This window comes from Euleptes europaea, chromosome 13 (assembly GCF_029931775.1).
Source record: "Euleptes europaea isolate rEulEur1 chromosome 13, rEulEur1.hap1, whole genome shotgun sequence".
NCBI classification, from domain to species: Eukaryota; Metazoa; Chordata; class Lepidosauria; order Squamata; family Sphaerodactylidae; genus Euleptes; species Euleptes europaea.
Genome location: NC_079324.1, coordinates 45279715 through 45295203, shown reverse-complemented (window position 1 = coordinate 45295203; position 15489 = coordinate 45279715). Strand labels below are relative to the sequence as shown.

General features: G+C 49.4%; 1 protein-coding gene across 1 annotated transcript in view; it reads right to left on the bottom strand.

The window, feature by feature from the left end:
* CABP7 (calcium binding protein 7) overlaps nt 1-14550 on the bottom strand; it is an 88086-nt gene extending 73536 nt beyond the window's left edge. Inside the window, exon 1 of the mRNA XM_056859616.1 lies at nt 14284-14550. Within this exon, the coding sequence (XP_056715594.1) occupies nt 14284-14392 (109 nt within the window). The 5' untranslated portion in view covers nt 14393-14550. The remainder of the gene's footprint in view (nt 1-14283) is intronic.
* Between the last annotated feature and the right edge of the window lie 939 nt (nt 14551-15489).

Here is a 15489-nt window from a genome sequence, read left to right as displayed (position 1 = left end):
CTTCCCCTCCCCACAACAGACATCCTGTGAGGTAGGTGAGGCTGAGAGAGCTCGAAGAGAGTTGTGGCTAGCCCAAGGTCACCCAGCTGGCTTCAAGTGGAGGAGTGGGGAAACAAATCCAGTTCACCAGATTAACGTCCACCGCTCATGTGGAGGAGTGGGGAATCAAACCCAGATCTCCAGATTAGAGTCCACCACTCCTAACCACCGCTCTTAACCACTACACCACGCTGGCTTTCAGCAGGAGCAGGCCAGCTTGTTTCCCCTCCCCATGCTTTTCCAAATGCCAAACCATTTGAGGGGCTGTTTCAGCACTTGAAAAGGCACATGGGGGCAGGGTGTAAGGTTGCCAGCTCTAGGTTGGGAAATACCTGGAGATTTTGAAGGCAAAGCCAGAGGAGGGCGGTGTTTGGAGAGGGGAGGGACTTCAATGCCATAGAGTCCAATCACCAAGCAGCCATTTCCCCCAGTGGAACTGATCTCTATCGGCTGGAGATAGGGTTGCCAACCTCCACGTACTAGCTGGAGACCTCCCGCTATTACAACTGATCTCCAGCCGATAGAGATCAGTTCATTTGAGGAAAATGGCCACTTTGGCAATTGGACTCTATAGCATTGAAGTCCCTCCCCAAACCCTGCCCTCCTCAGGCTCTACCCCAAAAATATCCCGCCGGACCTGGTAACCCTAGCTGGAGATCAGTTGTAATGGCGAGAGATCTCCAGCCACCAAATGGAGGTTGGCAATGGCAACTGTAGCAGGGTGATATGCTGTTGCCGGGTGCCGCTGCTCTATGGGCCCAATTGGGCCCTCAGGGCCTTTTTAAATGGTCCGAGTTTAGCTCTAAAATGGCAGCAGTGTCCATGGGCCTGACCGGTGGATGCCGTAACATCTAGTTTGGCCCACAGATAGGGAGACAGACTGATTGAAGTTAGCTAAAGCATGTTAGGGGTGGAGGATCTCTCCCTCTGTCTGGGTGGTGGATCTGCTTCCCTGCACCAGTGCTTCTGTGCCTCCACCTATGTTCTACCTGCATATATGAAAATAAAGTAAATACTACAAAGATAAAATATGTCTCCAGTGCTTTCCTTTCCAAAAGTAACTGACCCAGATAAGTGCTAGTCCCTGGAACTTTTCACCACTCAGAGAAATGGGGCGTGGGTAACAACAACATGTAAGACGAGTAAGGGAAAGGTGCCTTATACAAAGTCATATGATGGACCCATCAAGCTCAATAGTGCCTACTCTTGGACATAGAATCATAGAGTTTGAAGGCACCACCAGGGTAATCTAGTCCAACCCCCTGCACAATGCAGGAATTTCACAACTACCTCCCCCCCACACCCCCAGTGACCCCTCCTACTCCATGCCCAGAAGAGGGCCAAGATGCCCTCCCTCTCATCATCTGCCTAAGGTCATAGAACCAGCATTGCTGTCAGATGGCCATTTAGCCTCTGCTTAAAAACCTCCATGGAAGGAGAGCTTACCACCTCCCGAGGAAGCCTGTTCCACTGAGGAACCGCTCTGACTGTTAGAAAATTCTTCCTAATGTCTAGACGGAAACTCTTTTGATTTAATTTTAACCCGCTGGTTTTGGTCCAACCTCCTGGGGCAACAGAAAACAACTCGGCACCATCCTCTATATGACAGCCCTTCAAGTACTTGAAGATGGTGGTGCACTGGTTAGCATATTGAACTGGGGAGACCTGGGTTCAAATCCTTGATCCACCATGAAGCTTGCTGGGCGACCTTGGGCCACTCACAGGGCCAAGGTGCTCATGTTTGTTGAATGACTAGTGAGGACTTTCCATCAGATAGAGAAAAATATCTATTAATATAGTGTTCCTACCGGCAACAGCTCTTCAGGATTTCAGCCAGCGTAGTTTAGTGGTTAAGAGAAGAGGACTCTAACCTGGAGTACCGGGTTTGCTTCCCCACTCCTCCACATGAAGCCAGCTGGGTGGCCTTGGGCTAGTCACAGTTCTCTCCAAACTCTCTCACCCCCACCTACCTCACAAGGTGTCTGTTGTGGGGAGAGGAAGTGAAGGTGATTGTAAGGTGGTTTGAGACTCCTTAAAGGTGGAGAAAATTGGGGTATAAAAACCAACCAGAGTGGCGTTGTGGTTAAGCGCGGTGGTTTGGAGCAGTGGAGTCTGATCTGGAGAACCGGGTTTGATTCCCCACTCCTCCACATGAGCGGTGGAGGCTAATCTGGTGAACTGGATTTGTTTCCCCACTCCTCCACAGGAAGCCAGCTGGGTAACCTTGGGCTAGTCACACTCTCTCAGCCCCACCCACCTCACAGGGTGTCTGTTGTGGGGAGCGGAAGGGAAGGTGATTGTTAGCTGGTTTGAGACTCCCTTAAGTGGTAGAGAATGTTGTCATATAAAAACCAACTTTTCTTATTCTTCTTCAGGCCAAGGGAGGTCTTTCGCAACAGTCCCTTAACTGGAGGTGCCAGGAACTAAACCTAAGACCTTTGCTGACCCATAGCACCTCCCGAACATGAGATACATGATTTTTTAGGGACATGTACCAGAAAACCGAGATTGTCCCTGGTAATTATCAGTTGGAGCATACAAAATATAGGGATAGCGATTTATCATGGATGAATGCCAGAAAATTAGGGATTGTCCCTGGTACATACAGACAATTGGAGGGTCTGTGACCACTGATTTTATATTTGGGAAGGGGCATATCGGGGAAGAGAGACTGAGGCCTCCCAAACTCACTACATCTGCTGTCCTGGGACAGCTGCCAGATGTCTCCCATCTTGCCGCACAGGTGGCTGATTAAAGCAAAATGGGAGAGCCGAGGCTGGCTTTCACAAGCTTCGTTACACAAGCCAGGAGAAACGGCCTCCTGCCGGTTCACCTGCCTGCTGCCGTTTTGCAACCACTGCCTTCCCTACAAATATTTCTCTGCAAGTGGGATTTGATGGTGCCAGAAAAGATTGTGTTTTTAAATGTGGTGAAATTTCTAGGTTCCGTTTTTGAATTTCAAACACCGCGAGAGTTTACTTTTGATATCTACGTGTCAGGGACACTTTTTTTTTTTTTTTACAAAAAAACAAAAATGGGGGTAATTAAATCAATGTCAAAGTCAAATAATACAGCTAGCAAATATTCCGCCGCAAATTGGTTTTTCATGTCGTACTTGGAGAAGTTATTGAAGAGGAAAGGTCCATCAGTGGCCATGAGAGCAAAATGGAGCCTCCGGATCTGAGTAGCAGATGTTGAACATAACCAGGGAGGGATGACGGTTGCTTTAATGCCCTGCCTGTCAGCTTCCCAAACACATCTTGCTGGTCATTGTTGTAAACAGGACTTAGGGTTGCCAGGTCCCTCTTCGCCACCGGTGGGAGGTTTTCAGGGCGAAGCCTGAGGAGGGCAGGGAGGTGGGGAGAGATTTCAATGCCATAGAGTCCAATTGCCAAAGCGGCAACATTCTCTAGGGGAACTGATCTCTATCAGCTGGAGATCAGTTGTAATAGCGGGAGTTCTCCAGCTAGTACCTGGAGGTTGGCAACCCTAACTGGACTACATAGCTCTTTTAGTCTTTTATGCATGGCTGTTTCACTCGCCGTCACCCCTTTTACGACTTTGAGTGTTTGTGTTGATTATGCTTGCCGCTTCCCACCGTCAGATGTCGCCTCGCTCTCCCCCTGCATTTCCCCGCATTTTGCCCGTGTTTTCAGAGACCTGTTTTATTTCGAATTTGAAAATGCGGACAGAAGGCAGGGAAAGGTAGGGGAGAGTGAGGTGACCTCTGACATTCGGAAACGACTTGCATAATCGTTGGAGGGGCAATGGCGAGTGAAACAGCCATGCCTACCCTAAGAAGGCTCTTTATTTATTCTTGATCTGATTCAATTGGGAATTCTCATGCTGTTAAATGAAATATACTTAATATATAAGATGGTATTAACAGAGATTTTCTTTTGATAATAGCTGCATGGTATTTCAAGATCATGAACCACTTCAGTACACTATAAAATGTGAGTCTATCAGATACAACTTTGTCCACCATTACACCCTGAAAGGCAAACATAAATATAATTTTAAAAACTTTCCCAGTGAGTGCTTCTTGCAGGAAAGGCCTTTAGAAGCTATTCTGAGCACATCCATCTGGTGTAATGGAAGGAGCGGACTTTCTTTGCACAGATTTTTGAACGTTGGGGAGGAAAGATAGTCTGACTAAAAGCCCATACAACAGCCTAGGAATTAAATCTGCTTAGAAACCTAAATTTTAAAACTGTTGGTTAGAGGTAGTCCTGTGTGTGTGGCTTCCATAACTTTATTATTGAGATGAATGAAATGATCCAAGATTCCATTTCTGCCATTCAGGTGGTATTTTCTGATGGTGCATTAGAATCATAGAGTCCTAGAGTTGGAAGGGACCACCAGGGTCATCTAGTCCAACCCCCTGCACAATGTAGGAATTTCAAAACTACCTCCCCCACACACCCTATTCCATGCCCAGAAGATAGCCAAGATGCCCTCCCTCTCATGAACTGCCTAAGGTCACAGCATTGCTGACAGATGGCCATCTAGCCTCTGCTTAAAAACTTCCAGGGAAGGAGCACTTACCACCTCCCGAGGAAGCCTGTTCCACTGAGGAACCGCTCTGACTATTAGAAAATTCTTCTTAATTTTTGGCTGGGTGGAAATCATTGAGGAAGGGAAAAGAATGGTTCTAAATAAGAGCCAAACTAGGTTTGTTTGCTTTTTTAACAAGTAAGGTCTGGATTCCCCTTACCCAAGTGCGCATTCCCTGCATCCAAACGACAGCTGCAGGGAACTAATTGCCCAAATGCTGCAAGGGCCCAATTCTCATTGAGACACAGTGCATGAGGAAGGGGCGCTTTAGCCTCCCCCCTACATTGTTTCCTGAACCGAAATGGCTCAGGGGGTGTTACATGCCCCATGAGAGGGCTGCACATGCACTGAGGGTTGCACATACAGCATACCCAATAGGGCAAATGTATTAGCCCTACAGCTGGGAGCCATGCAAGACACAACCTCAGATAAAAATCACACTGAAAGGAGCGCTCCTATATAGGGTTGCCAACCTCCAGGAACTAGCTGTGGATCTCCTGCTATTACAACTGATCTCTTGTCAATAGAGATTCGTTCACCTGGAGAAAATGGCTGCTTTGGCCATTGGAATCTATGGCATTGAAGCCCCTCCCAAACCCCACCCTTCTCAGGCTCCGCCCCCAAAACCTCCCGCCAATGGCAAAGAGGGACCTGGCAAGCCTACTCCTATATGAAGACCAGAATTGTATTACCGTTTTGAGGACAAATATTCATCCTACCCAGCACTTTGTTTGCAACAGTGGTCCACCTAGTGTTGCCAACCTCCAGGTATTAGCTGGGGATCTTCTGCTATTACAACTGATTTCCAGCCAATAGAGATCAGTTCACCTGGAGAAAATGGCTGCTTTGGCAATTGGACTCTATGGCATTGAAGTCCCTCCCCTCCCCAACCCCCCCTTCTCAGGCTCTGCCCCAAAAACCTCCCGTTGGTGGCGAAGAGGGACCTGGCAACCCTAGGTCCACCAGATAACTCTGGGCAAACAACATGTGAAGCAACAGCCTTCCCCAGCATTTCAGGTAGACTGCCTCTAATCCCCAGGATTCCAGTTATCATGGCTAGTAGTTGTCAACTGGCCAATCCTTCACAGAACTGTTGAATCCTTTGGAAGTAGGTATCTCAACTAGGCTAGGCTAGCCTGATCTCATCAGATTTCAGAAGCTAAGCAGGGTCAGCCCTGGCTAGTATGGATGGGAGACCTCCTAGGAATACCAGGGTTGTGATGTGGAGGCAGGCAATGGCAAACCACCTATGAACGTCTCTTGCCTGGAAAACCTTATAGGGTCGCTATAAGTCAGCTGTGACTTGATGGCAAAAAAACAAAATCTGAGCTAGTGGCTGGCACACAGCACTTGCCCTCTAGAAGCTCTTTGGTATCCATGCCATCCAGCGTTTTTGCCAAGTCTGCCAGGCAGGTTATCACATGACTAGCAACTGCACTAAAGCAAGCAGCTTTTGGATCAGGGCTGGTATCAAATAACTGCATGGTTTGGAAATTAACAAGGGGGTAGGACTAGATGACCCTGGTGGTCCCTTCCAACTCAATGATTCTATGATTCTAGGTCCAAGGCCTGGCAGGGAGTTCAGTGCCAACTGGACACTTGGCTCAGAGGTCCCTGTGATGGCATAGAGGCCTCTGAATACTGCCCATTTTCCCTGTTCTGAGTGGTGGCTAGAGGAAGGAGTAGAACGTAACCGTTCTGCACTCCTTAAAGCCCCGTTGCTTCGTTTTGAGCCCTGCCAGCCCCGACAGGTTTAAAAGAGCGTGAAAGAGCATTATATATGTGCACGCAAGGGGGTGGTATGCTAAGAGAGCCATTTTGTTCTAGCCCCCCACCTTGCCAGATCTGGAACAGTTCCTGCTTTGGATGACAGCATCTCATGGTCAGAATGAGCTAAAAGGGCTACAGTGGCCTTTGCCCGGACATATTCATGATATGCTAACAAGTATGTTTTGGATGGCTATTTTTGAAGATGCAAGGAGAAGACGCAAATAGAAACTTGCTTTCATTTTAGAAGAGAAATGAGATACTGGAAGCTCTGTAGGCTGGTGTTGGCAATTTGCATCCCAGCAGTGATTCCTATGGACAGTAGGGTTCTATGCACCAATTGCGTTCTATGCACCAATTGTTTAGTTACGCATTCCTTTAGAAGGAAGGAATGCGTAACTAAACAATTGGTGCATAGAACGCAATTCCCTGGCATGACGGTCATTTACCAGCTATACACGACTCAATCTGGGTTCAATGTTTGCTGGTCCCTATTAATTATGGAATGAGCTGATGAAGCTTTTCGAAACGTGCAAGACTGGTCACACGTCCTCCTTGTTATCTCCTAATTGTTTATATTTGGACCTTATGACTTGTGTATTTCTTTGTTCTTACAATTCAACATTGCCAAGACAGTGACCCTGCCCTGGACTTTTACCTACGGGTATTCTACATGACTTTGGGGCAGACTTTGAAATTGGACTGCTGCCTTTGTTTTTTCCTTTGTAGATGCCTGACTGTTACAGTATTGTTTGTATTAGTATTGCTTGTTAAATTGTGTATTGCAGCAGGTTTGTTTTGCCACGGCATGAAGTTAATGCCTCTCAGTAAAAAAATATTTTTTTGAACTTCTAGCATTGCTTATCAGTTACATGTGAGCCTTCGTGCTGCCAATTTCTTAAAAAAACCTCCAGGTACTAGCTGGAGATCTCCTGCTATTACAACTGATCTCCAGCCGATAGACACCAGTTCACCTGGAGAAAATGGCCGCTTTGGCCATTGGACTCTATGGTATTGAAGTCTCTCCCCTCCCCAAACCCCACCCTCCTCAGGCTCCGCCCCCAAAACCTCCCACCGGTGGTAAAGAAGGACCTGGCAACCCTACATTGAAGTCTCTCCCCTCCCCAAACCCTGCCCTCCTCAGGCCCCGCCCCCCCAAAAAACCCCACCGGTGGTGAAGAGAGACACGGGAACCCTAATGGACAGGGCTGGCTCAAACTATTTTGCACCCACCCCATCATCAGGCCTCTTTTCCATGTTTCATAAAAATAAATGGAGAAAAAAAAGAAGGGGCTCCAATTCCAGACATTTGTCTGGAACAAACAGGAAGGGGGAAAACCATGAGGCAGGGGCACAGTTGAGCAAACTTCTTCAGACCATATTATTGCAATGACTGGGGAGAAGGGGGATTGTGTTTCCCCTGCAGGTTTTTCCCAATTAACTTGGTGCCCTGGAACTCCAGGCCTGCTTTCTGTAATGCCTGTGGGTAGAGCCAGCGCTGCCTGCAAAAATCTGACATCCGATTGACAGGGAAGATTTTTTAGAAATGGAAATCGGATACATCTCGTTTTGTCTGAGGGAGGCCTTTTGGAAGAGAAACCATGCCAGGTCATCCACACCTTGATAGAAACTTAAAATGTAGTCGTGGCACGATAGAGAGCCACGGGAAAGTCTTTTATCACATGGTGGAGCAGGAGAATTTGCATTTAGTGCACAACAGAGTATGGAACGCTTATTAAATGCTCCTCAGTGTTGCCGTTTGGAGAAGAAATGGATACGACTCTTCTGCACACCCTCTCGGGTCTCAGTCCCAAATGATTATTCCTCAGGGGCATCTATATTTCTAGCAAGCATGGCGCCTTTAAAAAAAAAGAAAAGCAGCCTCAGAAGACTGTTGTTCTGAGCAGAGGGGGGGGGAGGGAGCAAGCAGGGCAGGCGATGCTTAACCTTATCCCCCAGGGGCTCTTTCCCCCCTCCAAAATGCTCACTCCAAGTGCTTCAACCCTCTGGGTTCAAGATGCCTATAGAGACAAACCCTACTCAGAAAATCAGGAGGGGAAGAATTTTTAGCAGAAAAATGCCTGGTAGAGAAAGGAATAAGCACTCCCCTATCTGTATTGCCCCACTTCTTGGAATTGCCGCTTCAGGGCTACTTTTCATTTTTTTAAAAAGAAAAGAAAAACCTGTGGCTTCATTGCACACATGTGCACGATGTACCTTGCAATTTCCACCTCTTCGGATCTATGCCTCAAGGCTGCAGTCCTAAGATCCTTGGAGTAAGTCCCATTGAGTGAAATGGGACTTACCTCTGAGTAGACCTGCTTAAGCGTGCTCCCTAAGGGTCCAAGAAACAATTAAATGGGTTTCCAAACGAGTAATGCATGCTGCGGGCACAAATCCATTTTCTTCCTCCCCAAAAACAAAAGCATTTTTCAAGGCTGACTGCTCAGTGTTGATACCGTCCGGTAGTTCTTATATTTAAAAAAACCAGCCACAACAAATGCTCTTAGATGGCACTCTCTTTTTTTGCAGTCTGGATCTTACATATATCCAAGATCAGGATTATAAACCTAGCTAAGAGTCTTCCCCCTCCAGTCACACATACCCCCAGAAAGAAGAAACGGTGCCACTTGAACAGAGACCAGGAAAGCCCCGCATCTTCCCGTGGGGTCTCACAATAACATAAAACACAAACGCTGGCTTGGGACGTCGATCCGCACAGAAGAGCACCACAATCAGCAAAACATTGCCCAGGTTATTAGCTCCCTCCTGCCTCATATGACTGCAACAATATACTGTGAGAAAAAGAAACTCTTGCCCCTGTATTGCATTGTTCCGGCAGCTGGAGACAGAAAAACGCCCGCTTCCATATCGCGACGGCATAACTATTTGCTGCCATTAGACCACAACAAAGTCACAGCTGACGGCTCCGCAACCTTCGTGTCGGGAGCTTCCTGCAGACTCTGCCCCGACTTGGGGCCAGTTCACACCAATGCTTCATATTGCACCCAGAGAAAGGGCGCATGAGCATAGATGGCGGCAGTCAACGTTGTGTCCTGATCAGGCCTGACCCCGTGGCATAAGCAATCCAAACAGTTGTTTAGGGGTATCAGTGACACCGTGCCTGATTGGAGATGAACTGCAGGATCTCTGGCGATGTTGCAGAGGGCGCCTAGGCACACGGTCAGCATGCGGCTTGGAAGTTGTGCCCCTAGGAAGGCCACCCGAAGGCCCAGAGAACTACTTAAGGGGCTGCCGGGGAATAACAGCAGCTTCCCTGTCTTAATCACATAAGAACATAGGAAAAGCCCTGCTGGATCAGACCCAGGCTTATCAAGTCCAGCAGTCTGTTCACACAGTGGCCAACCAGGTGCTTCTAGAAAGCCCACAAACAAGACGACTGCAGCAGCATTATCCTGCCAGCAATCACACATTGTGCATGTGTGCTTCTGAATGTGAACCAGAGCCAGAAGAAACCTTTACTTGGCAGCCCTGCCACCCAGCATTCCCTGTGACATTGCTTGTGACCTTGGAGCACATGGCTGCCATAGTGTGCATCAACCATGTGGCTGCATGTGACGTGACCTTATCATAGGGCAAGCATGGACTGTTGGCTGCCTATGAACTGAACCCATGCCCCATGATGCATTCTTTTCCCAAGCCACAAGAGTTTTGGGGGAATTCTGAGTAATATTTAATTGGCTCCCTAATAGGGAAACTTGTTTATTTGGATATTTGAACACGTGACCCTGCCTTATACTGAACCCTTGGTCCATCAAAGTCAGTATTGTCTACTCAGACTGGCCGCAGCTCAGACAGAGGTCTTCACATCACCTACTTGCCTAAACCCTTTAACTGGAGATGCTGGGAATTGAACATGGGGCCTTCTGCATACCAAGCAGATGCTCTACCACCGAGCCACGGCCCCTCCCCTAGCAAAAGCAACCAGCTCTATACCTTGCTTTTCTCCCTGATGGAGACCCAAAGTGGCTTACGTCATTATTCCCTTCTCCATTTTATTCACACAAGAACCCCACAAGGTAGCTTAGACTGAGAGTGAGTGACTGGCCCAAAGTCACCCAACGAGCTTCAACAGCCGAGTGGGGATTCGAATCTGGGACACCCGCCCCCAGGTCCTGGTCTGGCACTCTTAACAGCTACACCATGCTGTCAAATTGCTCACCTGCCTCCCTCCCTTCCAGCGACACCTCATTGTCCCCAACAACCTGAGTGAATAGGGTTGCCAACCTCCAGGTGGTGGCTGGAGATCTCCTGCTATTGCAACTGATCTCCAGGCGACAGAGATCAGTTCCCCTGGAGAAAATGGCCGCTTTGGCCATTGGACTCTATGGCACTGAAGTCCCTCCCCCCTCCAAGCCCCTCTTTCCTCAGGCTCCACCCCCAAATTCTCCAGGTAAGTCCCAATCCGGAGCTGGCAACCCTACGAGTGATTAACCTCCCCCTACCTACACTGAGCCATGGGCTCCCATGGAATGTCTGTGACCCAGATGGAAAGTATCGCTACACCAGTCGTCAAACAACTCAGTGCTTAAGCATACTGCCCCTCCCAGTGAACAATCTGGCCATCCAAGTGCTTCAAAGATGAAACGATCATCATAATACATGTTGACCACTCTTGGTTGGGTGCTGTCAGCGCCAGTAACTGGATCAGTCAATTGGAAGGGCAGGGAAATGTACCTGGGAGAAAAGGTATGGTGCAGTGTTGTGCAACTGCAACACTCCTTTCTCCTTTTGCCTCCAAACATCCTAAGTGGACAGGTGTACGATGGGTGTATGGATGCGAAAAGGGCTTGTGAAGTGAATGGGTTAGACAAAGAACAACAACAAGAAGAAGAGTTGGTTTTTATATGCTGACTTTCTCTGCCACTTAAGGAAGAATCAAACCGGCTTAGAACCTCCTTCCCTTCCTCTCCCCACAACAGTCCCCCTGTGAGGTAGGTGGGGCTGAGAGTGTGTGACTAGCCCAAGGTCACGCAGCTGGCTTCATGTGTAGGAGTGGGGAAACCAACCCAGTTCACCAGATTAGCATCCGCAGCTCACACGGAGGAGTGGGGAATCAAACCCGGTTCTCCAGATCAGACTTCACTGCTCCAAACCACCGTTCTTAACCACTACACCCTGCTGGCTCCTGATATCTTTTTTTTTGGGGGGGGGGGGAGAAGCAACTTCAGTGCACACATACCTATACAGTGGCCCAACAGTGGATGGCGATATGTCATGTTTGATTGATTGTAAAGGGGTTTCAACAAACCCATGGATGAGACGCCAGTCAGCATCTATTATCCATCATGATTACGAACATCTGTGCTCTGAGACAGAACACCTCTAAATACCCACAACAAAGCTTGGCAATGGCAAAGCAGGAGCCTTCATGCCCTAGGGCATCTTGTTGGCCATTCTGGGGGAAAGGGTCCTGGCTTTACAGATCCGGTAGGGCTCTTGTTTGGTAGTGAGTCTGAGATACTGTGTGGTAGCGGACTGTTTTTTTTAAAAATGCAGGTTGTCATTTCCCAAACAAATATCACTTTGGTGTGGGATTCAATGCAAGCACAAGTCATACATGACGAGTGAGCCCCTTCTCTTCCAGCGCATGTGACGTGTGACAATTTGGCAAATGAAACCTATATCCCTACAACCCAGTTCGCGACCATCCGGCCCATGCTGCTGTTATGCTGCCATGCTCTAGTGTGTTCTAGGAAAACAAACCAGGATGGTGCTATGCAGGTAAGAACTGACTGGCTTCACCACAGGACAGTGTGCAAGTTTTGCCCCTCACCGTGGTGCTCCCAATAACAGCCTTTTACTTTTTCACTTACGGATGCATGTTGTCTTGTTTAGCCGTATGGCGCAAAAGTACCGCCCTGCGCTTGGGCGAAGTCACAGTCCGCCTTGCAGCCCCTGCCACTCAGATGTTGGCCTTGTTGACAAGGATCCCCCTAAAACGTCCACTGGTTCGCCTTTCCTGGGGACCTCGCCAGTCACAACCCCTTCTTCCACATAACCATCCACCTTAATCATAGACACCTGCTTAACAGATAAATGTATGTCCATGCCGAGGAAAGCCCTGACTGGCCACAGCTAATCAGTGTGCGCGCACATGCGGCAAAGCAGATGTATGTGTCCAGCAGGGTACCAGGTGTCTGCATGCAGATATCCAGCACGGAAATTATATTCATGTAAGCAATAGCCACATGGGAAGGGGGTTTGTCCATGAAGTGGCTTCTCGTGCTGCTGCTTTGGCGCAGTCGTTCCACAGCTGTGAGCATGGGGATTTCTGGAGAAAAGCAGAAGCTCTTCCATACACCTCAGCTGGGAGGCCAGGGGGCTAGCCATGTGCAGAATGACCAGCCCACACTGGTTTTGCACCAGCCAAGCACACTGCCTGGCAGCCTGGACAGGGGCAGCATTTCAGAGATTTCCATGCAGGAGGGGGGAACAGCTGACCTTGTCATGCTTCAGTGGCGCTCCTGAGCATGAGGCAAGTGCCCCCCTGTCTGGGCTCTGGGGTCAGGACACTGACCTGGCATACAAGCTGTGAGGACGGATCCTAAGTTTTCAGCTTGCCCGATGCAAACCTGTTGATCTGCCGAGCCACGCAGGCACCCCCCCTTCCACATTGTTGACCACTGGTCCCCTGTCCCTTCCATGCCACCAATCTCTATTCAGACAGTCTCTAAAAGCCACACACTCCATGCAACTCTCGGATGACTTTGGCAAATCGATAGATTGACTGAGAGACGGAAGGGGAGGCAGCTCGTCGGGGAGAGAGAGCAAGAGAAGCATCTCCTCTGCCTCGCATTCACCCAAACAGATTGGATTCTTAAAGGGACACGAGTGGAATTTCAATAGGGGAGTGCAGTGAATGGTCGGAAGCTCTTGGGAGTGGGGGGCGGGTTTGAGGAGAGATTCCCTCTGCACATCCTCAGCCCACACATCTCTCTGATACAGCAAGCACACAACCCTGGCTGTGCCAGTCCCCCCCCCCCCCGGCCCTACACTGATATCACGCCTGTCGTGACCAGACTGGTACCAGAGGCACTCTGGAAACTGTGGGTGTTTTCACGGTGTGTGTGTGTGTGTGTGTGTCTGCCATTAGGGAATACAAGATCATGGGCACTCAGAACGGGAGTGGGGAGGAGATTAGAGAAGGGGGATTTTTTTTCCAAGTTACAACTCCAGGTCGACACCTGCAGTGGGTGTTTTTCTTACTCACCGACGCATGGGGGACCCCAGCACCATCCATGGCTGCCTGGAGCAATCCCGCGCCACTACCTGTTCCACATACACAGACTGCAGGAAATCTCTCTTCCCCGAGAGATCATTGCCAACACTCAAACTGAGGCTGGAAAAGAAGCCCCTGCCCTGCTCTGTGCCACCCTGTCGTTCCACATCATGCCTGCCTGCCCCTTCGTCCCCCCCCCCTCAGACCCCATTCCTTCTTCCCCTTCCCTTATGCTGCTGTAGTTTCTGCCTCACTTTCTATCCTGGTCCTGACTTGGTCAATCTTCTGCTCCTTTTTCTGTCCCACAGCCTCAGTCCCACCTCTCCTCATTTCCCTTCCTTTCCTTCTACAGGGCTCCTTCCTTTGTCCTCTCGAGTGACACTGTTGGTACAAGCACACACACACACACATACACAAAGACACAAGCCAGCATATGCTTCTGTGCCCCTCTGGATTTTGTGTACTTTGCACTGTGATATATTTTGCATGTGATTCAGCTCCCCCACCCAGCACTGAAATCTGGTCCTGCTTCCTGCCTCCATTCTCCTGCAACCTGGTTATAAATGAAGCAGAAGAAACCCCCCAAGCCCAAAGATGCACCATCTCTTCCTGTATGTGCTTCGTCTCCCAGGACCGTTTAGGAGCATAAGAGACATCTGATGCCAAAACAGACTCACCTTCCAGCTCATCTTCAGGTATGTCAACAGGATGCTGTTCCGCAAGGATGTTGGGGATGGTATAAATGCCCCGGTACATCAACGCGGCGGTCACTGGATGGAAAGGCATTTCGGCAGCTCTGGAAAACCCAAACTTTAACCCCCAATTTCATAGGAAGCAACCTGGCTGGAACCGGAACCCAGGAAAGTGAGACGGGACTGGCACCTGCTGCCAGAGCTACCTGCGATCCCAAAGCGCGTTCCTTGCCCACCACGAAGGGGGTTCCGCACCTCTCGCTTTGGGCTGTCTTCTTTAGTCGCAACGGGTTCCTTGCATGGCAGATTCCGAGCCACTCTGGCTCAGTTGTAGTCTCAAGATAGCACCGGAGAAGAAGCTATGGCCACATTGGCAAGAGTCCCCCTTGATCTTGCACCCTGCGAGACTTTGTTTGGGTTCCGCATCAAAATTGGAGACGACAAAATATTTCCCCCCAGTCTTATTCCCAGGTACCAACTCAATTGCTCCTCATTCCAGCAACTCAGTCTCTCTGGCTTGGCTGTCTGGTAGCTCAGGCACGCAAGGGAACATCGGTCTGCATCCTTCCTTAATCTTTCAGCCTGATTCGGAAACAGAGACCCTCGTGTAGCTGCTGTACGGCATGGCTCTGGGCCAGTTCCCTCAGGTCGCCCGTGGGAAGGGGGAGGCTTCCTGCCACCCCGGGGGTAAGTTTCCCCAGTCGGAGTCCAGAGCCAGACTCGTTCTTCCTTGCAGTCTCTCCGCCTCTCCAATCTGTATAGTGCTGGCTGCCTCTCTTCCTCGGTCTCACTCACTCACACACGTACAGTACACACATGCTCCCCCCACTGCCAACCAAATGAACATCTGAGCGGCGGAACATCTAAATCAATAGGAGGAGAGAAAGAATGTCTCGGCCACATGCAGAGGAAAGGAGAACCGAACGGCATTTACCCTCTGCTCCAATTCCCTCTTCTCCCACGCCACACACAATAGCACTGCAACAGCATTGGCAGTTGTGGGGATCACAGTGCTGGGAATTAGCCGCCGCCGTTCCTCTCCCTGCCCAGCAATACCTGTGAGTGCTTATGTCCCATTTGCGGAACCTGCAGGCAGCAGATGTTTAAGGACACTTGGGATCTTGCCAGATAGCAGGAGCTGGTCCAGACGACATAAAGGGGTCTTCTCAATGTCCTTTACATGCAAAGGAC